Below are 18,006 nucleotides of genomic sequence, written 5' to 3'. Positions count from 1 at the left end.
ATTGGTGGAATTTGCTTGAAAGTCGCAGGGATTGGAGAATATAGCATCACCTGGCAGAACTCGCAGGGATTGGTTGAAATTGTGTAAATAGCAATGATCGCCATCTCCTGGAGGGACAGATAGACGATAGCAGGAGGGAATGTCACCATGTATCAGTAAGCCTCGATGAAGTTTGGCCATATATTCTTGTGGTTGCAGCACAAGGTCTGCGGCTTGATAAGGAATTGTTGCTTCTTCTTTATTGACTAAGCAAAATACAGAGTGAGAATTGCAAGAGGAGACTTTTGTTGCCTCACAATGATTCGGGGGGAGGTATAAAGAAAAGGAGATGAGCAGTTTGTTACAAAAAGATGGAACACGATGAGCTCTGAGGAAAAACACATCCGAAAAAGAGATCCATAAAAGCATATTTATGCCCAAGGACCTTGAGGCTATTCAGCTGCACTCCTCCATCACTACTTCTCTGTTGTGGTTATGCAACTGCCAACAATATTTTTTTTTGGAAGGTCATCTTTGCTTTCATGCTATTCACTCTTTCCGCCTTCATTGTTGGCAACGGCTTTGATTCCTGTTGGTGTTAATGCCTGGGTGATGAGTGTTAGACACTTTTTTTTTGTTTGTTTTGTTTTGCACCCATCCGTCCTGAATCGATTGTCCTCATTATGACTGAATATTTCACACAACTAACTGACACAAAGGAGAAATGAATGTTCCAGGAAAATAAAAGAGGATCTACTGGATGTTAAAGAGTCAGAAAGGTAGAAGCTCGCAAAGATAAATAGCAAGCGAAGGCAAAAGAAAAAAAAAAAAAAACAACGCTGATGTAAACACGAGGCAAAGGCGATGGAGGCAGGAGATTTATAGGGGGTCGAGGCAGAGCCTGAATTAAAGTGTGAATCACCAGCCTGGTAGTAAAACAATCCAGCAGTGGAAGATGTCAGCTGCTACAAATGGATATTTTCATACTGCTGCATTACAAAACAAAATTGGATACATCAAAATAGCTGCTATTGCGGTTCAGGTCACAGGTGATGCCTTGCTGTACCCGATCATTGAAAACATGTGTGATATGGTTTTACGTCATTTTCTCCTGGGGGGGTTTGTTTTGTGTATCTGGTGCAACATTTCCGCAGTGCTTCTGCTTCATGTGGTGACTATGGTTCAGACCTACTCATGGCGTCACCTTAAACATATTGTATCAACAATATATTTCTCTTTGATTCTGTACCCATCTCCTCCCGTCCTGTCTGTAGTGTTTGGACTAATTCTGGCTGTTGAATTTGTCTGAATTGAGTATGGCCTGTCATTTCTGCTGTGCTGTAAACTGGAAGGAATTTGCCAATACATGAAACTAGAAGGAAAATACAATATATTGTGATGCTGTTTACTACATATAATCCAATATATACAAACAATAAAACCAACATTTTGATGTGAAGCTCCTCTATGAGTGACATTTGATTATTTAATAAAAATAAACACAATAGGTCAACTTTAAATGTGAGAAAACAGAGTAAAAGAAAGTATTGAGGTTTATTCGTCTTATGTTTGAGCGTGGCGAGTTATGAGAAATACTTCTAGATCACAGCTGACAATATCTGAAGCCGCAAGAAAACTGCACAGTTGGAAAAGATCCAACCTGCTGGTGCATATTTAAGCAGGTGAAAATGAAAGACAGCATCAGCAAAAAATGTTTAGAATGTTGAAAAGGTCATGACAGGCAACCTGAAATCACCCTTAAAGTCACAATATGAAAGTACCTGCTGTTGAAATACTGTAGTATTTGTGCAGACATTCTTTCTTGGAAGGAATAAGGAGAGTAGCTCTGACACAAAGAGAAGAGGCAGCGTCGAAGGGAATATGTTGGACAAGCAGTGTAAGGAATAGAAGGACCAGACAGGAGAAGATGAGGACAAACACTGCGGCTCATGGATGGGACAAAGAAGGTCATGAATAGGCGTAGAGTGATCAGGTTGGTCATCAAGAATGGCTGAAGTGGAGGAGACTGGCATGAGGCATCCTGTATGGGAAATAGCTTAAGACAAAGGGAATGAAAAAGTCATTACAATGCAAGTGGAAAAACCAAATTCTTAACTCCGTGACAGATGATAGGAACATTCTTGGGGTGAATATCAATTCCTCCCCTATCCCTCAATCCTTGACCCTCAACCTAAGACCTCAAAACCAAGTGTAAAGGGCCAAGAGGGATTTAGCAATGCAGTTATGTCCTCAGACTGTGGGGGGCAGCATTACACAAAAGCAGCGTTCAGTCTGTCAATTCAGATGGAGAAGAAGACGATTGACGAAACACCTTAAAATGGAAATACGTTTCACACAACAATGAGGTAAATAATCCATAAAATTTGCTAAAATAATACAATGGATTATACAACACTTGTATTTCTCGCTCACTTACTGCGCTGCTTTGCATGGCATTTTTTATTGGCTGAAAGATGCAATGCATTCTGGGTAGTTTGGGCATTACACGAAGTTAAAGTAGGTGCTGTCAAATCTCAAAACTGAGCCAAATACTCCAATGAGAATGGGGCTGGTCCATGTCATTTTTGAGGTAGATTAAGGAAGCAATTGGAATTCACCCATAACACATTCACGTATTTGAGTGAAGTGTTTCCTCCTGAAAGTTGTGTCGAACTAAAGTGCTGTAAATACATTGTATTTGTTGTCAATGTCCAAGTTCATCTCAAATCTTGTGAGAAATGAAGAAGCGCTGGATTGATGGCGCTTCGGCTTGTCGGGACCCAAAATATCATTTGTTAATCAGACCAAGCTGCTTGACTGGCTAAAATCTGCGCTCGTTCATCATCTTGGTTCCGCCTGGGTCACCCCCACCCCCCCCACACACACACCATCCCCGCCTTCTGCTCATCTGCTCCGCTGCTCACTATCCATCTTCATCTTCCCTACCCTCTCCCTGCCCCTCCTATCAACTCCCTCCATCTTCACTTGCACAATCAGGCCTTCTGCTCACAGAATGTAAATCATATTTCAGAGTCTTTCATCAGACTCCACGATGTTTTCGTGTTCACTGAGCAACACCCACGGCACCAGCCACCGCTATTTATACTGGACCAAACTTAAGAGGCCCAGGAGGCATCTCTGTTTCCAGCCTACCCAAATATACACCTCTCATGGGAGATGACATCAGCTGACGTACAGCATGCCTGATGGATATTTGGGGGATGCAGATCGGATGATCGTAATGAGAAGTCATAGGAGCAACAATTTACATCACTTCCTGTTACTAAAACGATCAGCCACCCTCATCTAATACCAAGTTTATTTCAATCCTCTAATCACATTTTACCACGAAAAAGGATTCATGTTAGTTCCAGCTGTTCCCATCCTGTGTTTTTTTTTACTTTGACGCCTCCATTTTTGTCTGTTTTGTAATTTCTCCATCCATTTTTCAGTGTCAGACAATGCATCTCTTCTTTCAGTCACTACAGCTCCCGCTGCTTCTGTCTCTCGGGCCACGCACCACTGGTCCCCTGTTTCTGGGGTTTGGTAGCTTTCTAGCTTGTCACTTGCCAGAGTGCATGCGACTGCCTTTATTCCTTCCTCATTACCACCTGTGTCTTTCTCTCTTCAACGCATTCTCACTCCCAAGGTGTCAAATAACAACTCTCGTCAGGTGACTTTCGCAATTTAACACATAGGTGTTTCAACGGGGTGAAAAAGTTTTCCTTCCCTTCGTAGCATTCCAAGCAGCTGTTGAAATAGGACCCTGAAGTCATTGAACTTAAGACATTTTGCCCTCTCTGCAGACCTTTGGAGGATAACTGCAGTCGAATTTGAGCCAGGTGTGTCGGTGTCCGATCCCTTACATTCCTGAACTCATCCTGAAATATCACCAAGATGAGTTGAGGCTCCTCCTTCAAGGGCAGGAATGAGTGAATGATAAGAGCGATGACTTCTTTCTGCCACACCTTGACTTTGATAATGCTTTCCATAAAGAGCCTGACATTACCAGGTTCCATTTTGTCTGTCACAGACTGTATTTGTCCAACTATTCCACAAAACAGGAAAATATGGCTAGTTTTGTTTACTGCGTTTCTCCATCCTTCCTGTCTTTCATGTTTCCTCCTGCAGCACAGGTGCTTCCTGCCCAGAGTCGAGAGGGGTAGGTAGATTCCTCTCACCCTTTTTGGGCATTTTCACATCTTGCATTGGCCAAGTTTAAGACCGCCTTCTCTGCTATCATTTATCATCATTTAGGAGCACTTGTTTTTATGCCCAGCTGGTTTAGTCCCTTTGATGCCGTGTCTCAAACAGCCACAAATAACTTCAAGTCACCCGCTTTGCTTCTCAAACGCATCCTCTCCAACATGGCTTTCAAGTGCAAATTTGCCATTTAGAGAAAGCAACTCCAATTTCAGTGATTGAAAAAAGACTGGATTTAAGATGGCTGTTGCATGATGAACGGAGGCACAGTCAGAGATGTCCTTTGATGTTGTTACCGATGAAACTTTTGCTTGACGTTAGCAGGGCTGGCTGACGAGGTGGTGTTGGATAGAGCAAACAAGGTTTCTGTCATTGCCAGAGCTGACTGAGACATCTGCTCTTCTATTGGCTGTCACTTCAAATGGAGCCGCCTGGACCCAGTCACTACACCCAGCCTGTTACAGACCAGTGGTTGGGGCAGCTGGAAGAGGAACTAGATCAAGGGTTCGCGCCAGGCCCCACGCTAAACACCATCACCTTGGGGATAATACATTGAAAGGCGAAAGGCAGCTTTATACCGTAGATGACCTTGAAAACTTGGCATGGCGCTGATCAAGTGGATTCTTGTAGGTATTTCCTCTGAATCTTTACCAGATGTACCTTAGACTGAGACAGATGATTGTGAGGCAGAACTGTTTTTGGTCTGAGATATTCCGCATGTAGGACAAAACCTGAGTCTGGGACTAAAACTGGATATGGCGATCATCAATGTCCGACCACGAAAATCGATATTTGAATTCATAAAATAGGGCACTAGAAAGCCTCATGAAGCGGCTGGTTTGTCAGCCAGTGTCTGAGGCTCCACTTCTGCTGCGTGTGGAAGCCAACCCCAAAATAAAGCGGCGTCTGGAAGACTTTTCTGGAGGTGAAGTCTCCACAGTGACCTCATCCTGTGACGTCAGAGGCAGCCATGCTGCATGACAGACTGAGACATTTCAACAGATCTTCCCTCCTCTGCACTTATTTAATCAATATTAAATAAAAATAATTTTGGAGTGATGGACTTGATGCCGTTTATGTTCAGCGTTTCATCGCACTATTACGTCCTGTGAATTGCAGTGAATAAATCACTGTAAACAGACATTTGACCGGTTAACTATTTTGTATTCACTAGTTTGTCATATTTTTGGATGAGTCATAATACAAACACCTCACAAAACTTTGGGCGCCACTGCAATATTGTGACAATATTGCGACTGTGGAGCACATATTGTGAGGCTCCCTGTGAGTGTCACCCCCAGTAGTTAATAGTGTGTCTTTGGTGAAGCCAAGGAAGGACACAGAGAGAAGGACCATGTTGGACTGATTGGTGGTGAGGATTTTTTTTTTAATACTAGCAGAACATAACTGGGAGCTGGTGAGGATCCAGTCACAATGTGCTGTGTGTGTGAGCACTGGCAACAGAATTTGGACAATAGTATCCAGTGGCCTTTATGAAGTGGCATGTGGTCTGCTTTGATCATCCCTATCCTACTGTAGGCATTATTATTTCCAACTGGAGGTTAAGAGGATTGAATCTCCATCTACTCATCAATCTTATTTCATCATCTATGATCCCGGGCTCCTGGGTAATCAGTGAGAGAGCACGGACACAGCCAGAGAGATGGCTCAAGTCAGTGGCCTCAGGCAGGCGGCTCTGCTCTGCTCCCTCCTGCAGATACAGTAAGGAGCCGCTTCACTTGCATCAAGTTAGAGCTGATGTGGAATTGTCATCTTGTTATTCTGTGGGCTTTTTTAGCTGCTCCATTTCTCCACCTCAGATGGAGAAATGGCATCGTCCCTAAGGAAAACGCTGACATAATTGTTTGAACAAATAATTATTATTATAGCAAACATACATCTTGATCATGGAATTCCAAACAATTTCAGCAGATACATTTGCATCTATTTCACCCAGTCATGGGCGGAATTGGAAAAAAAAAGGGATCTTGTTCATCACCATGGAAACTGTGATCAACATTACAGATCAAAATTGTGAGTCTACAAATTCTCAATGACACCTGGGTTTTGCAGGCAGAAAGACAGGCGTATCACTGTTGTACGTGCCAAGCAGCAGACGTCTGTGATTCACCTTAATCTACGATACGCTGCTGACCCCGGAGATATGAGTCACATTTCTGCTTCAAATTCCTTAAAAGAGAGGGAATACCTGGCAGGCAGTGAGGACACGTAAGCGTGCGCCTATTCATGGAGCCAGAGTCATCCTCACAGGGCAGCCTGGCCATGCATCACACTCACGGGCCGCGCAGCCGGCTCCATTAAAAGATTTGAATCTGCGCAACAGAGACGCAAGAGACGCCGAGCAAAACTTAATGGAATTTTTACGAGCTCAACAGACTTGATGAAGACGGCGGTGTCCTCATCAAGTTTGGATCAATGTCTCGCCAGCTCATCGCAGCGTTTGGTTTTATTTAGCGTTTAATTAAGTGCGTTTCCTTCTTGCTCGTGTCTGTCTTCCGTAATCCCATATGCTGAAGCACATATCAGGAAGATGAACGTCAGCGCAGCCCTGTTTCACATTTCCCTCTGCAACACTTTAACATTTTATCAAAAGAAGTTTGGCGTGGATTTAAAGGGCAAAACAGCTGTGGATTTCTGCACCACGTCTGTATATGTTAGAAGAGATACTGAGCACGAGGGAAGCAGTGCTCTGACTAGCAGCACTGACTATTCATGTAAAAATAAACTCCTGACAGACGGCTGGTCGCCTGCAACGGCGACTTCATGAGAGGGAACCAACATGGCTTAACACAACATTCACTCCTCTTTGAGAATTATGAGTAGTATTATTCATCGGGTGACCTCACCAACATTCTATTGACATTTGTAAATATGACATAAACAACTAAAAACAATCACATTACCCACACTACAAGTCATTTGAATAACTTGAAAGGTTCCTTAATAGGAAAATGATGAAGATCAGAACATCAACAAATGTGAAAAAGTGTGAAGCACTTGCTACTGCAGAACAACACTGGAAAGACTGACATTTTTGTTGTCACTGGTGTAATAAATATTCATGAGTGAAAGGTGAAGCGTCAAAACAATAACAGACTGATATCTATCTCCCTCATGCAGTGTTCCTGGTCTGCAGCGATGACTACCAATCGCACGGAGTGAAAAGGGGACACGGCTACAGGGTCATGGAAGCTGAGTGTCACTGATACAAATAGGGAGCGACGCCGTGGATCTGCAGTGGCTGAGGGGAGACTGGCAGTGCACCAGGGAACACAAACAGGCCACGTAAATAGCACTGAGTTGAATAGGAATCACTGTTTTTAATCTCCAGTTATATGGGGGTTTTTTTTATTTGACCATGAATCTGTGTGTGAACAAGTGATGAAATTATAGTGGTGATCTTATTTTCTGTGCTTTCTAAACTGAAAAACCATATCAAAATGTGTTTGTTGGACAGGTTTAAGCAGACTGCTGCATGTTGGCACCGGAAGGCATGAAGTCTAACCAACATATTCAGCAGATGACCGGCTGTCTTGTGGCAGAGGGGAGGAACAGAGAGATGCTGCACTGCCACCTGCTGGGCAACAATGTTAGTTAGACTGTGTGTGTGTGTGTGTGTGTGTGTGTGTCAACTCCTCCATTGTGGTCTGCACATTTAAAGCAGCAATAAACAAACCACATCAATATAGTTCTGTTTCAGACTGCAAGTATTGACAAATATTGTAAAGCGCAAACTATATCCGCATCAGACCAGATAGAAGACTGATAAAGATAAACAGTGGTGTCACTCACGCGTGCAAGAAAGGGACCGCCATCCCAGCACAAACATTTCTGCCCATGACCGAGAGGCCACCGGGGAGGACATTAGTCATTGTAATGACCAGCTGGCCAACGACACAGCACTGTTTACTGATGAGAAATGGAGCAAAGAGCGAGAAACGCACTGCTTCATTGGACATGGAGCCAAAGGAGGTTCCTGCTTGCATCAAGAGGCTACCGCTTGCTTCCATTACACTTGCCTAAAAGTCAGGAAAAATTCCAGTAGAAATATCACCAAAGACTGAATGTGCTTGTAGTTAAACCAAATACATTTCGCACACAACCAGGTTTCCCTCCGCTGCAGCTGTTCAGCCTCCCAGCAAAGGTCTGCAGTGGGGACACAGAGCAGTGAAAACACAGACACAAGCTTTGTGGTATCTAACACAAACACAGTGTGAGCTCAAATCGCCGCCACCATCTGCCACACTACACTATTCTACCAGATTATCCCCCGTGTGACAGTTTACACGCATCAATCACACTATCTGCTGTGGCACTTTAGCAGTATCATGAAAAACGCAGCTAGAAGGAGACACTGGTATTTGTTGATATTCATTCTTATCACGATATTATTATTGACTACAACAATAATAATAATAAAAATAATTGAAAAATGTTACGTTATAGTTGAGGTTAAATGCCGCAAAAATGTGACAATAAAAAACATTACAATAATAAAAACCTAAAACACATGGACTGCGCAGTGTCAATGACGCAAACTATTATGAAGAAACACTAAGTACAGCATCACTGAGTCAGTTTGCTTCCACCCACACGGCTGAATTTATTACATGAGCATTAGTAGTAAACTTGGTGGTTAGCTAACACCCTTCCATTCTTCTCTACCCTGAGGACACAGGAGCTTGCCACTCGTGCTTTACAAACCTTAGATCGGGCACGGGGCGAGTTAATATGGAGCCCGGGAGCGACACGGAACAAAGCCGATGCTGAATGGATGTCAACGTTATGTCAAGCCTTTAACAGACTGACTTCCCTCTCCCTTTTCATTTGCAATCCAAGTGTGTTTGACTTAACATTTCCAGTACAGAGGTTCAATATCCAACTCTGATTAGGCTCCTCTCGGCCCTGAGGGAAATATCCGGCTGCCTGAATGTTTTGCCATGTTGACCATATAGCGTTTAAGCATTCAACACATTGAGTGACCTTTTCTTTCCCGAAATACAGCCTGATGTGAGTGGAAGCGACTGGTATGGGAGCAGCCAAGGAAAAAAAAGAGGGTGATCAATTTGTAATGGCCACACAAAAGTGGAGCTCCAGGCAAAACAGTGGCTGAGACCATAATAAACTGGACATAGATATACAGTATGATGGATGTGAATCATTTAGAATCTGAGTAACACTGCACAGTGACAATTGTTAAGTTTGTATTAATAGTAGGGTTGGGCGATATGGAAAAAAAAAGTTATCGCGATAAATGTTGTAATTTCGGCGATCCAACCTCATTGTTTGTCTATGTTTAAATATGATAGTCAACTAAGTGTAGAGATGAGAAATTCAATGTTTCAAGTCTCTGGTAGAACCCGCTGGTGTCTGACATACTGCTCTGCCAGCTTTATTCAGGGGTTAAATTGAGCCGTCTGTCTGCTGTATCTCATGTTTCTTAACAGTTTACTTGCACTACAGACACATTTCCTAGATGTCATTGAAGAAATATTAGAAATAATGTGAATAAATGATCATTTAGTCATATTCTACTCTCCAAATCATGATACAAACTGTCAGTCCTTTGTCTTGTGTGATGAAAAACCTTTTCACAATTCTCTCTCCTAAAATGGTTGTTTTTCTTTGCCTTATTGAAGATTTCACAAATACTTTGACCGTTTTAGAATTTGTTGATGGTCCCTAACTGATGCCGGGTCGTAGCATTAGCGCCGCCTGTGTGAGTGTGTCCGTGATCAGTGAACATTAATGGGGATGCGGAAGAGGACGCCACTGCCGATATCGTAGTGGGGCTCCGTCCAATGTCACCAGGGTATTTCGCCCAGGCGCCAGCACATCGGTCAACCTGTTTTGATGTGAAACAAGGTAGACAACCGTGTCAGGAAACCTATGAGGACCACTCCATCTAATACAATAAACAGGGATCCAGAGACTCAGATTAAAAATAAGTTCAAAACTACAATCGTGAACCAAAGTCCACCACACTCTCCGCAACTGTCACACACCGGTGTCAGCTGTCAAACAACTCGGACCTGGAGAGCGCAGCACGCCATCACGGTCTCGTCACGTTCACGTGTGTAAGCCCAATGCAGCGAGCGAGCCGCGTGTTTATTGAATTTATCGTGAGATGCAGAATCGTCATTGTGGAGATTGTGTTTGGCGGTACATTGTGTACGATAAATTATCGCCCATCCCTAATTTATAGATTCACTCAATTCATGTTAGAATAACACTTTATTTTATTACTAAATGAATATACCAACATCTTTCTAAAGGAAAGACTAGACTCATCAGAACTGAAATGCAGTAGTGTCAGAAGATGCTTTGTAGAGGATTGAAAAAAAAGTATGAAAGGCTCAGCAGTTTCAAGTGGAATGTTGGATGTCGAACCTTGGCCTCAGAATGAATCACCGTTGCTCATGGAAACACAGCGGGGCTAGCAACCACAACAAGATGAAATAGCGTCATACAGATCATTTCTCTGGCCCAATCCAATCCCTGCAAAATCATAAATCCAGCCGTTGCTCACCCCAAAATGGCAGCGCTCAGACGATCCTGTTGCTCTTCTATGACTTCTGATCTGAGACTAGAGAAGGATGATGCAGGCACAGGAGTAAATCCTGGTTCTGTTTGGGGCAGACGTGGAGAGGTCACCACAAAATGAATGGATCGCTATTGAAAAGGAGGGGCGTCAATTTCTGCCATTCCTTGGCTCCGGGGGCGAATTTTAACGTTGGTTTCTCAAATAGAATTTATGGAATTGTCAACTATTCTGTTTTACACATAAATGAAGTAGAAATGAAAATCGAAACAGAATCAATTGAATTGAAATGTGCTATATTCCAGTGGCGCCAATAAGAAAGCGACTTGTGTTGCTGAGTTTATTAACATAAAACAAGGGAGCAGGTGAGAAGTTTGGATACGTTTTTCATCCAAAAAAGGCAGGTCCCATGTTGAGCCAGAAGTGGAGGGAGGAGGACCAGGTACTGAGGGTTGGATTCAGGCAGCTAACGTTGTTAACTAAACCAGTATTGAGCGAAATTGCTTTAAAAAAAAAAGTAAACGCACAAGAGACACTCGCCGACCTTGAACCTAGTGAATCCAGAGGATTCCTCTTACCACATAACCAGGAGCTGCATCTGTACAATGTCAATGTTAAAAGATCAGCACCAGATGCTTGCATTGCTCCCTGGTCTGAGACTATACATACCATATATGTTATCTGCTAGTAGTGTGGTTTGGAATAGGAAGAGCGCCTCTAAGTCTGAGGCAACAGAGAAAACAAATTCCTTTCACCACCACCAGCCTTCATCTCTCTGACACAACCATAAGTTTAAGTTCACCTCAAGATGCCAAGGTGCTTCCTTGATGCGGTGGTTCTATCTTCAGCCAAAGGCAGTGCTAGGGCAACTGCTCCTCATAGCATTTTCATGTCATGAGGAGAGACGGCAGCTTCGCTGCGGTCCAAGAATTTCACAGTTCATAAGGAAGTGGGCGATTTGGAATCCCAGACAAAGCTCTTCACCAACAGAGCACCACTGAAGCAGTCCAATATAAATAAATCATTTCATGCTCTACAAAATCAAAGACATTATTGGTTTGTCTAAAATATTTACTAATCCATAAGAAGTTATCGGTTCAGCAGTTTTCACACACTGCCATCACCGCTGTCCATCCTCCTGCAATGGAGAGATGAATAATGATTATGTAGTCGCAATGTTCGTGAGAAAGAGAGGAAGTTTGAGATTCAGGACATTTCATTTCCAGGGTTTCCACCGGGATTTTTTGAAACTGTGAACCTGAATGGAATGCAGCCAGTCAAAAAACAATAGAGAAACAACACAGCAGAGGAGAAAGTTTGGTCATTTACTGAATAGGTTAACGCAAGTAAATCTCTCTGCAGCTGTCCTCGTGTAGTCCGTCTATTCATATGTCGAGCCGGAACGCACGACTTCCGTTCCGCGAGAAACGGACTTCAGTCATTAAGCGGTTTCTTTCGGGATTTTTTTTTTGCAAATGACATGGTAAATTTGTCACGTTCATGTCGACCTCCATGATGCTTTACGTGTTAGCAGTGTGTTTCGATGTTTCCACTTAGCTTTAATACATATGATCACGAGTTTTCATCTTTAAAAGGAGGCCATTCATGAGACCATGCTCTCATTTAAGCCGTGGCACACCGCCATGGTCGCTAACATGTAGCGGAAACCCTGCTTTCAGGAGTAGTGACTCCAACTTCGCCACCATGAGGCCAACCTTAAAGACAATTCACTTCCCCACCGATTACTCTTGTGCACCTTCTATTAAGTTGAAAATAACATGCTCAAACCACGAAGCAACATTGACTCCCACTTGCATTCCGCTGCGCTTTACATATTCAGCTATTGACGTAATATTCCGCTGTCAAGTCATTGCAACAGACTATGCATTTATAACACCATTAAGTCAAGTGGTTTTCCGTTCTGTCCATTCATCACATGATAGTGCTCTTTGACAAGCCTTTAGAACGTCTGCTGCCAAAGCAAATAGCTCAAACGATAACACTGAAAAATGCAATCGAACAACAGAAACAAATGAAGAGGCCTCGGTGGTAACTGAGGAGCACGACGGAAACAGCTAAAGAGCAGCTTTTAGGTTTTGTCTTCAGTGAGGTGGTTCATTACGCACAGCAATCTGTTTTTATCTCCAGGACCAGATGAGGGCTCCACACGGTGACCTCAGAAAACATGTCATGCCGCTCTGGGCCACAGCCATGCGCCAATTACAGGGTTATTTTAAAGAAATCTCTTTCACCATAGAGGCCCTGAAATCTGTCACGGTGTCAAATGTCGGCGTGCAGCGTTGCGCTGCCACAGGCCGGCCCTCGTGTCAACCCACTCTCTTCATTGCCTGGCTCAGGACTTATCGCATTTTTATTTTAATAACTGAGGAAGAGCATTCCACCTGAAAAAGCTGCCCATGGAGTTTTGGGAACTGGGTGTTTTCCTACGACGACCCGCTTCACTCCCAACAGACTTAGATTTTCCCCTTGATAGAGCCAAAGTGCGATGGAAAATCAGGGGTGAGGAGGCCTTCCTGCTCTCGCCAGCACAGTGACGTGTCCTTCATAAAGCTCCTGGCCAGAATCAATAAAAGCATGGAAAAAGTCTCACAGTGACTCAAATCAATGCAACTGCCGACAAAAGCAAAGACGGAATAACTGAGAAACAATGTTTTAATTTTTGATAAATAATGATGAAATAGACGGCAAAGATTCCTCTGTTCAAAAAAAAAAAAAAACAACCTCTAACTCAAATCACATTGGCATTTCAGTGCGTTTTACAGCAGTCAAATGTGTGTACTCACTGAGTTTGGACCAGCGGGCTTCTCAAACATCCTCTTCAGGCTATCAAGTGGAATGTCGAACCGCTCTATCCTCTTAGCTGCTTGCAGATCCTCCTTCAGCACTGAATCTCCTGACGGCTCGACCCGAGGCCCAGAGTGACAACGGGAAACGAAGCCCGAGGTCGCTGACACGGCGCTCGCCACCTCCTCTCCATTTCCTGATTGAATTTCCATTGTTGCAGAGAAACCGTATCTCCCCCCTCCTTTTCCCCTCAGGCCGGTGTTCAGAGGGGAAGTCTATTGTGCAAGGTGAAGCCAGGAGGGCTGAGGAAGTGGGCGAAGGAGAGGGTGAGATGGAGATGCAGGAGTCGCTCTTTGTCTGGGAGGCTCTCTGGGCTGCGCAGGAGCAGCGGCTGGGTGGAGGAGAGAGGAGGAGAAAAGACTTTAGCCCAGAGAATAACTTTTTCCCCTCCGGTCTGCCCTGTAATTATGCAAACACACACACACGCACACGCGCGCGCACGCCTGCAGACCTGTGTGCATGCAGAAAAGCAAAGATTTGAAAGTAGGCCAAAGGGGAAAGAGAGTACACAGGGGCAGCGTATGTTTTTACACCACTTTACACCACATAAAAACCATAGCACAACCATCTCTCACCTGTCTGATATATCAGATGTGTCTTAGATGGAAGACAGAAAGAATGACATTATGTTATTGTACTTTTCATTGCAGACAGAAACAGATATGACGACAAAACTGCCTGTAGCGTAACCAACCAAATACATGACCCTGAACTGCAGAACGCGCTGACAATGATGCTGTTATTAACATGGACACACTTGTTGTTCATTTACATTGGAAATTTTCGGAGGTTGAGGGAAATTGAGTGGGAGGGAGGAATTTGCATAGAAACTTGACACACTTCTTGGTAATTTGAATTTAGTCTGGAAACAGATGTTGTTGTTTTTACCGGTTGCTCCTACCTTCTGTACTGAGAGCTACTGTCAGATTGTGCGTTTGCTTTTGTTCAGTTCAAATCGACATCGCAATGTAACAGATTTTTGAATCGCATTAATCACATCGCTCACATGTTGGATTGTTATTTGACCACTTTCTTAGTTGTCAGTGGTGTGACGTACCGAGTGAGAGCGTTTTCAACACTGAAAACATACCGGCTCCACTTTTCCTTCCATCAACTGACTCCCTGCCAGAGCGATCCATTGTACTCTCCATTAACCCTGCCGAGACACCGACAGAATAAAGAAGCCTCACGTGTCAGATGTTCCTTTCATATACGATACGCTTTCAAGGCCTCGATATTCTACAGTGATAAAAGGGTTTATTCCATGTCAATGGAAACACTTTACTTGACACTGACTGATCAACTGTGTAGGAGTGTTGGAGAGAGTTTTAGGTCCGGTCCTCTTCACTGCCTCGGGCCACTCAGAAGCCCTGCCTTGCACCTCCGTCCAGCTAGGCTGCACCCTGGGAATTGACATTGACATTGCTGTCTGTGAGCAGTGACGCTGGGACGTGGTCAGGCAGCTGCGCTCTGACTTAGCAAGGGCGACTAGGTTAGCGAAGGGTCCACGACGGCTGCGGCGAAGATCTCCGCTTCCAGTTTGAGATCTCAGGTGGACAACAACGGGGAAGACAAGCGTAAGGCGACGTGGAGACTCGCTGAGGTTCTCTCTGATGCTGTTTACATTGAGCTGGACATAGAGCCTTGACTGGCTGAATTCCATTCAGTTTCACAGTTTCAAAAAATCCTGGTGGAAACCCTGAAAATGAGATGTGCTGACATAGAGCCTTACGCAACATGTTGTCCATCCTGGTGGTCTGTAGAAATAGTTAACTGACAATAACGTGAACTTCAGTTCAGGAGGGTCCGGAAATACAGGTGGGCAGCCAATTTCATGGGGCATTCGCTGGTAGAAGATCACTGTGAATAGGAGTAAGGAACAGATGTAGCCCCATTCTGTTTGTCAGTATCTTGCAACATTTTAAAACAAGAGCAGGAACAAGCCATCAATTCCTAATAGCTTGACATCTCTAAGCTGACGTCGCAATTGCTTTTTCTTCCTGAGAAAATCTGGGAAAGGCAACAAACGAAAGCCCTCTGGCAAGCCGCCCGGCGATTCCGCAGGATGCATTGTTCATTTTTTCATCAGTCATAATCAAGCTTCCTCTTTAGCACTTCCTGATTTCCGCACCAACTCCAGACAGGAAGCGAACACCACACTTTTCCTGCGTGTTACTGTTCTCATGTCAGCTTTCATCTACAGTCCTCGCGAGACAGCGTCCCTGATGAACTGATGGCTCATGTGAGAGACTCACTGTTTTGTTAAAACTGGGAAGAAGGAGAGGAGCTGACAGAGGAATCGAAAGGACTGACAGCTCAGACACAGGTCGGCAGCACAATGACATGAGAAGAATGAGACACGGAGGAGACATCAATGAGGAGGGAGCCGGGAGGCAATCCGGATAATCCAATCTTAATGAATGAACCGTCATGATATATGTATCTGATCGTACTTCAGAGGACACACTATCACCACAAGAGCCTGATTCATTATTCAGACAGCCCGAGGTGTGTGTGTCACTTTCAGCCGGATCCTGTGTCCAGCCACAGCACTCGACTTTCAGCAAACACACATTCAAACCTCAAACTATCAGTCTTCTCTCTGCAGTGCTGTATTTCAGCACATGCAAAGGCAGTTTAAAGTGAGACACACGCAGAGTAGGGGCAGGCTATTCAGTCTGATAGCCTCCCACTGTGCTCCACAACTGCTTTCTTGAAACACACTGAGGCCTTCTGCGAGGCTTTTGAAATGCTATTTAGTATACATGTTAACTACAGGGAAAAAAAGCTTCTATTCCCGCCGGCATTTGGAGTTATATTTTTAGTAAAAGAGAAGTAATATTAAGTGACAGATAACGTAAACTAAGGTAGCTCAGGCCTCTCGGCAGGGAAGCTCCAGGTGAACCTTGGACTTTCCCCGCTGTGTTTTATCTTGGCGTTCCAGTTCCCTCCCATAATCCAAAAACATACAGGTTGACTGAAGACTGGGGTCGGCTCTTGGCCCCTGTCAGCAGGCCCAGGGAATAAGTGGCATGAAATGAATGAATAATAAATAGGGAAAAGTGTTAAAGGATATATGAGCTGTTTTCTGAATTATTTACATTCACTGGAAAATGATGGGATGACGAAAGCGCGGGCACAGAAGAGGCTGTGTCTCAGAGACAGGGAATAGCGTCATCCATGCGGATGGATCAGAAGTGAAATGTGTCCACGCTGGAAGGTTTCACGTGAATCTACAGAAAGAAATGTTTGCCTAATTCTCACTGCGGTTTATTGCTCAGAAGTCAATGAAAGGCTGAGATCACATTTTGAAGGCAAAGGATTTTGAACTGCTTCTAAAAAGTGTATAGCACTTGTTTGTTGGAGTTTCCTGATGTGTTGCCATGAAAAAAGAAGGGAGATTAGCACAAAATCCAAACATGTTCACAAGGTCTGAATCATTTCAGAATGAAAAAGTATTGACCGATGGGGTCACAAAAATAGCCACTGTCTGGTCAGTGGAGTCAAAACTCGCTATGATTCCCATGAAAAATCAGCTCAAAATAATTCCAAAGTAGCCTGAATTCTTCAGGCGGTGCAGCCCTTTTGGGGAAGTCTGCTGATGTTCCCAGCATTTGTGCCACTCTCCATGAGAATGTATCCCCATCAGAAAAAAATGAATTTTGGGAGAAATATGCCTCTCTGTTCATTTAGGAAAATGAGCTCCCCACTTTAAATTAAATCAATGCTGCAATAGTTTGCTCAGGCAAATGAAGCTGGGTGTCAGTTTTAAGTGCCAAGAAATACGTTTAGTGACTTGCCTCTGGAGATTCATTCTGTGAGTAATTTCAAGTGCTTACAGTGTTACACCAATAGTGCCTTTGATTTACAATAGTCCTGCTCCAGCCCCTGCTGCTTGACTCAGGAATGCGGAGCAAAAGACATTGTTGATATTTGTAAAACATCCCGGCGCACTTTAATAGAAATCATGGTGGTTATCAATGCTTTAGAAATGATGTAAGGTTTCGTTGAATGAGTTGTTCAGTCCAAACATTTTACAGCAGACAGCGCCATCTGGTGGCCTCTGAAGCTCAGGACACTGTTTCATGAAACTTCATCTACCCTTCAATTCATTTGTCCTGTAACTTATAATCCATGGCCATTTGTCTTGGTCAGAGGGAGTTAAACAAAGACCCACTGTTCCCACTAGATATCTTGGTTTTGCGACGTATCTGCATCCTACATGAACCTCTATTCATTCCTTCCCAGACTACTAGCTTTTAATGGCATCATCATAACCTTTTTTTCTTCTGTCAAAACACCAGGCTATAATCTGCCTTAATAATGGAGAACATTTTATTTGCAGTATTCACAGTGGTCAAATCTGGTACAGAATCCTTCCAAAGTAACTCGGCAGG

General features: G+C 43.8%; 1 protein-coding gene across 3 annotated transcripts in view; it reads right to left on the bottom strand.

Annotated features, from left to right (window-relative positions):
• Positions 1-13,914, bottom strand: part of xirp2a (xin actin binding repeat containing 2a) — a 57,474-nt gene extending 43,560 nt beyond the window's left edge. For all 3 annotated transcript variants that reach the window (XM_053883414.1, XM_053883432.1, XM_053883423.1), the window contains exon 1: positions 13,549-13,914. In XM_053883414.1, coding sequence (XP_053739389.1) covers positions 13,549-13,761 — 213 coding nt within the window. In that variant the 5' untranslated portion in view covers positions 13,762-13,914. The remainder of the gene's footprint in view (positions 1-13,548) is intronic.
• Positions 13,915-18,006: the final 4,092 nt, after the last annotated feature.

The sequence above is a fragment of the Synchiropus splendidus genome, chromosome 1 (genome assembly GCF_027744825.2).
Source record: "Synchiropus splendidus isolate RoL2022-P1 chromosome 1, RoL_Sspl_1.0, whole genome shotgun sequence".
Taxonomy (NCBI): Eukaryota; Metazoa; Chordata; class Actinopteri; order Syngnathiformes; family Callionymidae; genus Synchiropus; species Synchiropus splendidus.
Note: the sequence above shows the minus strand (reverse complement) of the source record. Positions and strands in the feature narration are given on the sequence as shown.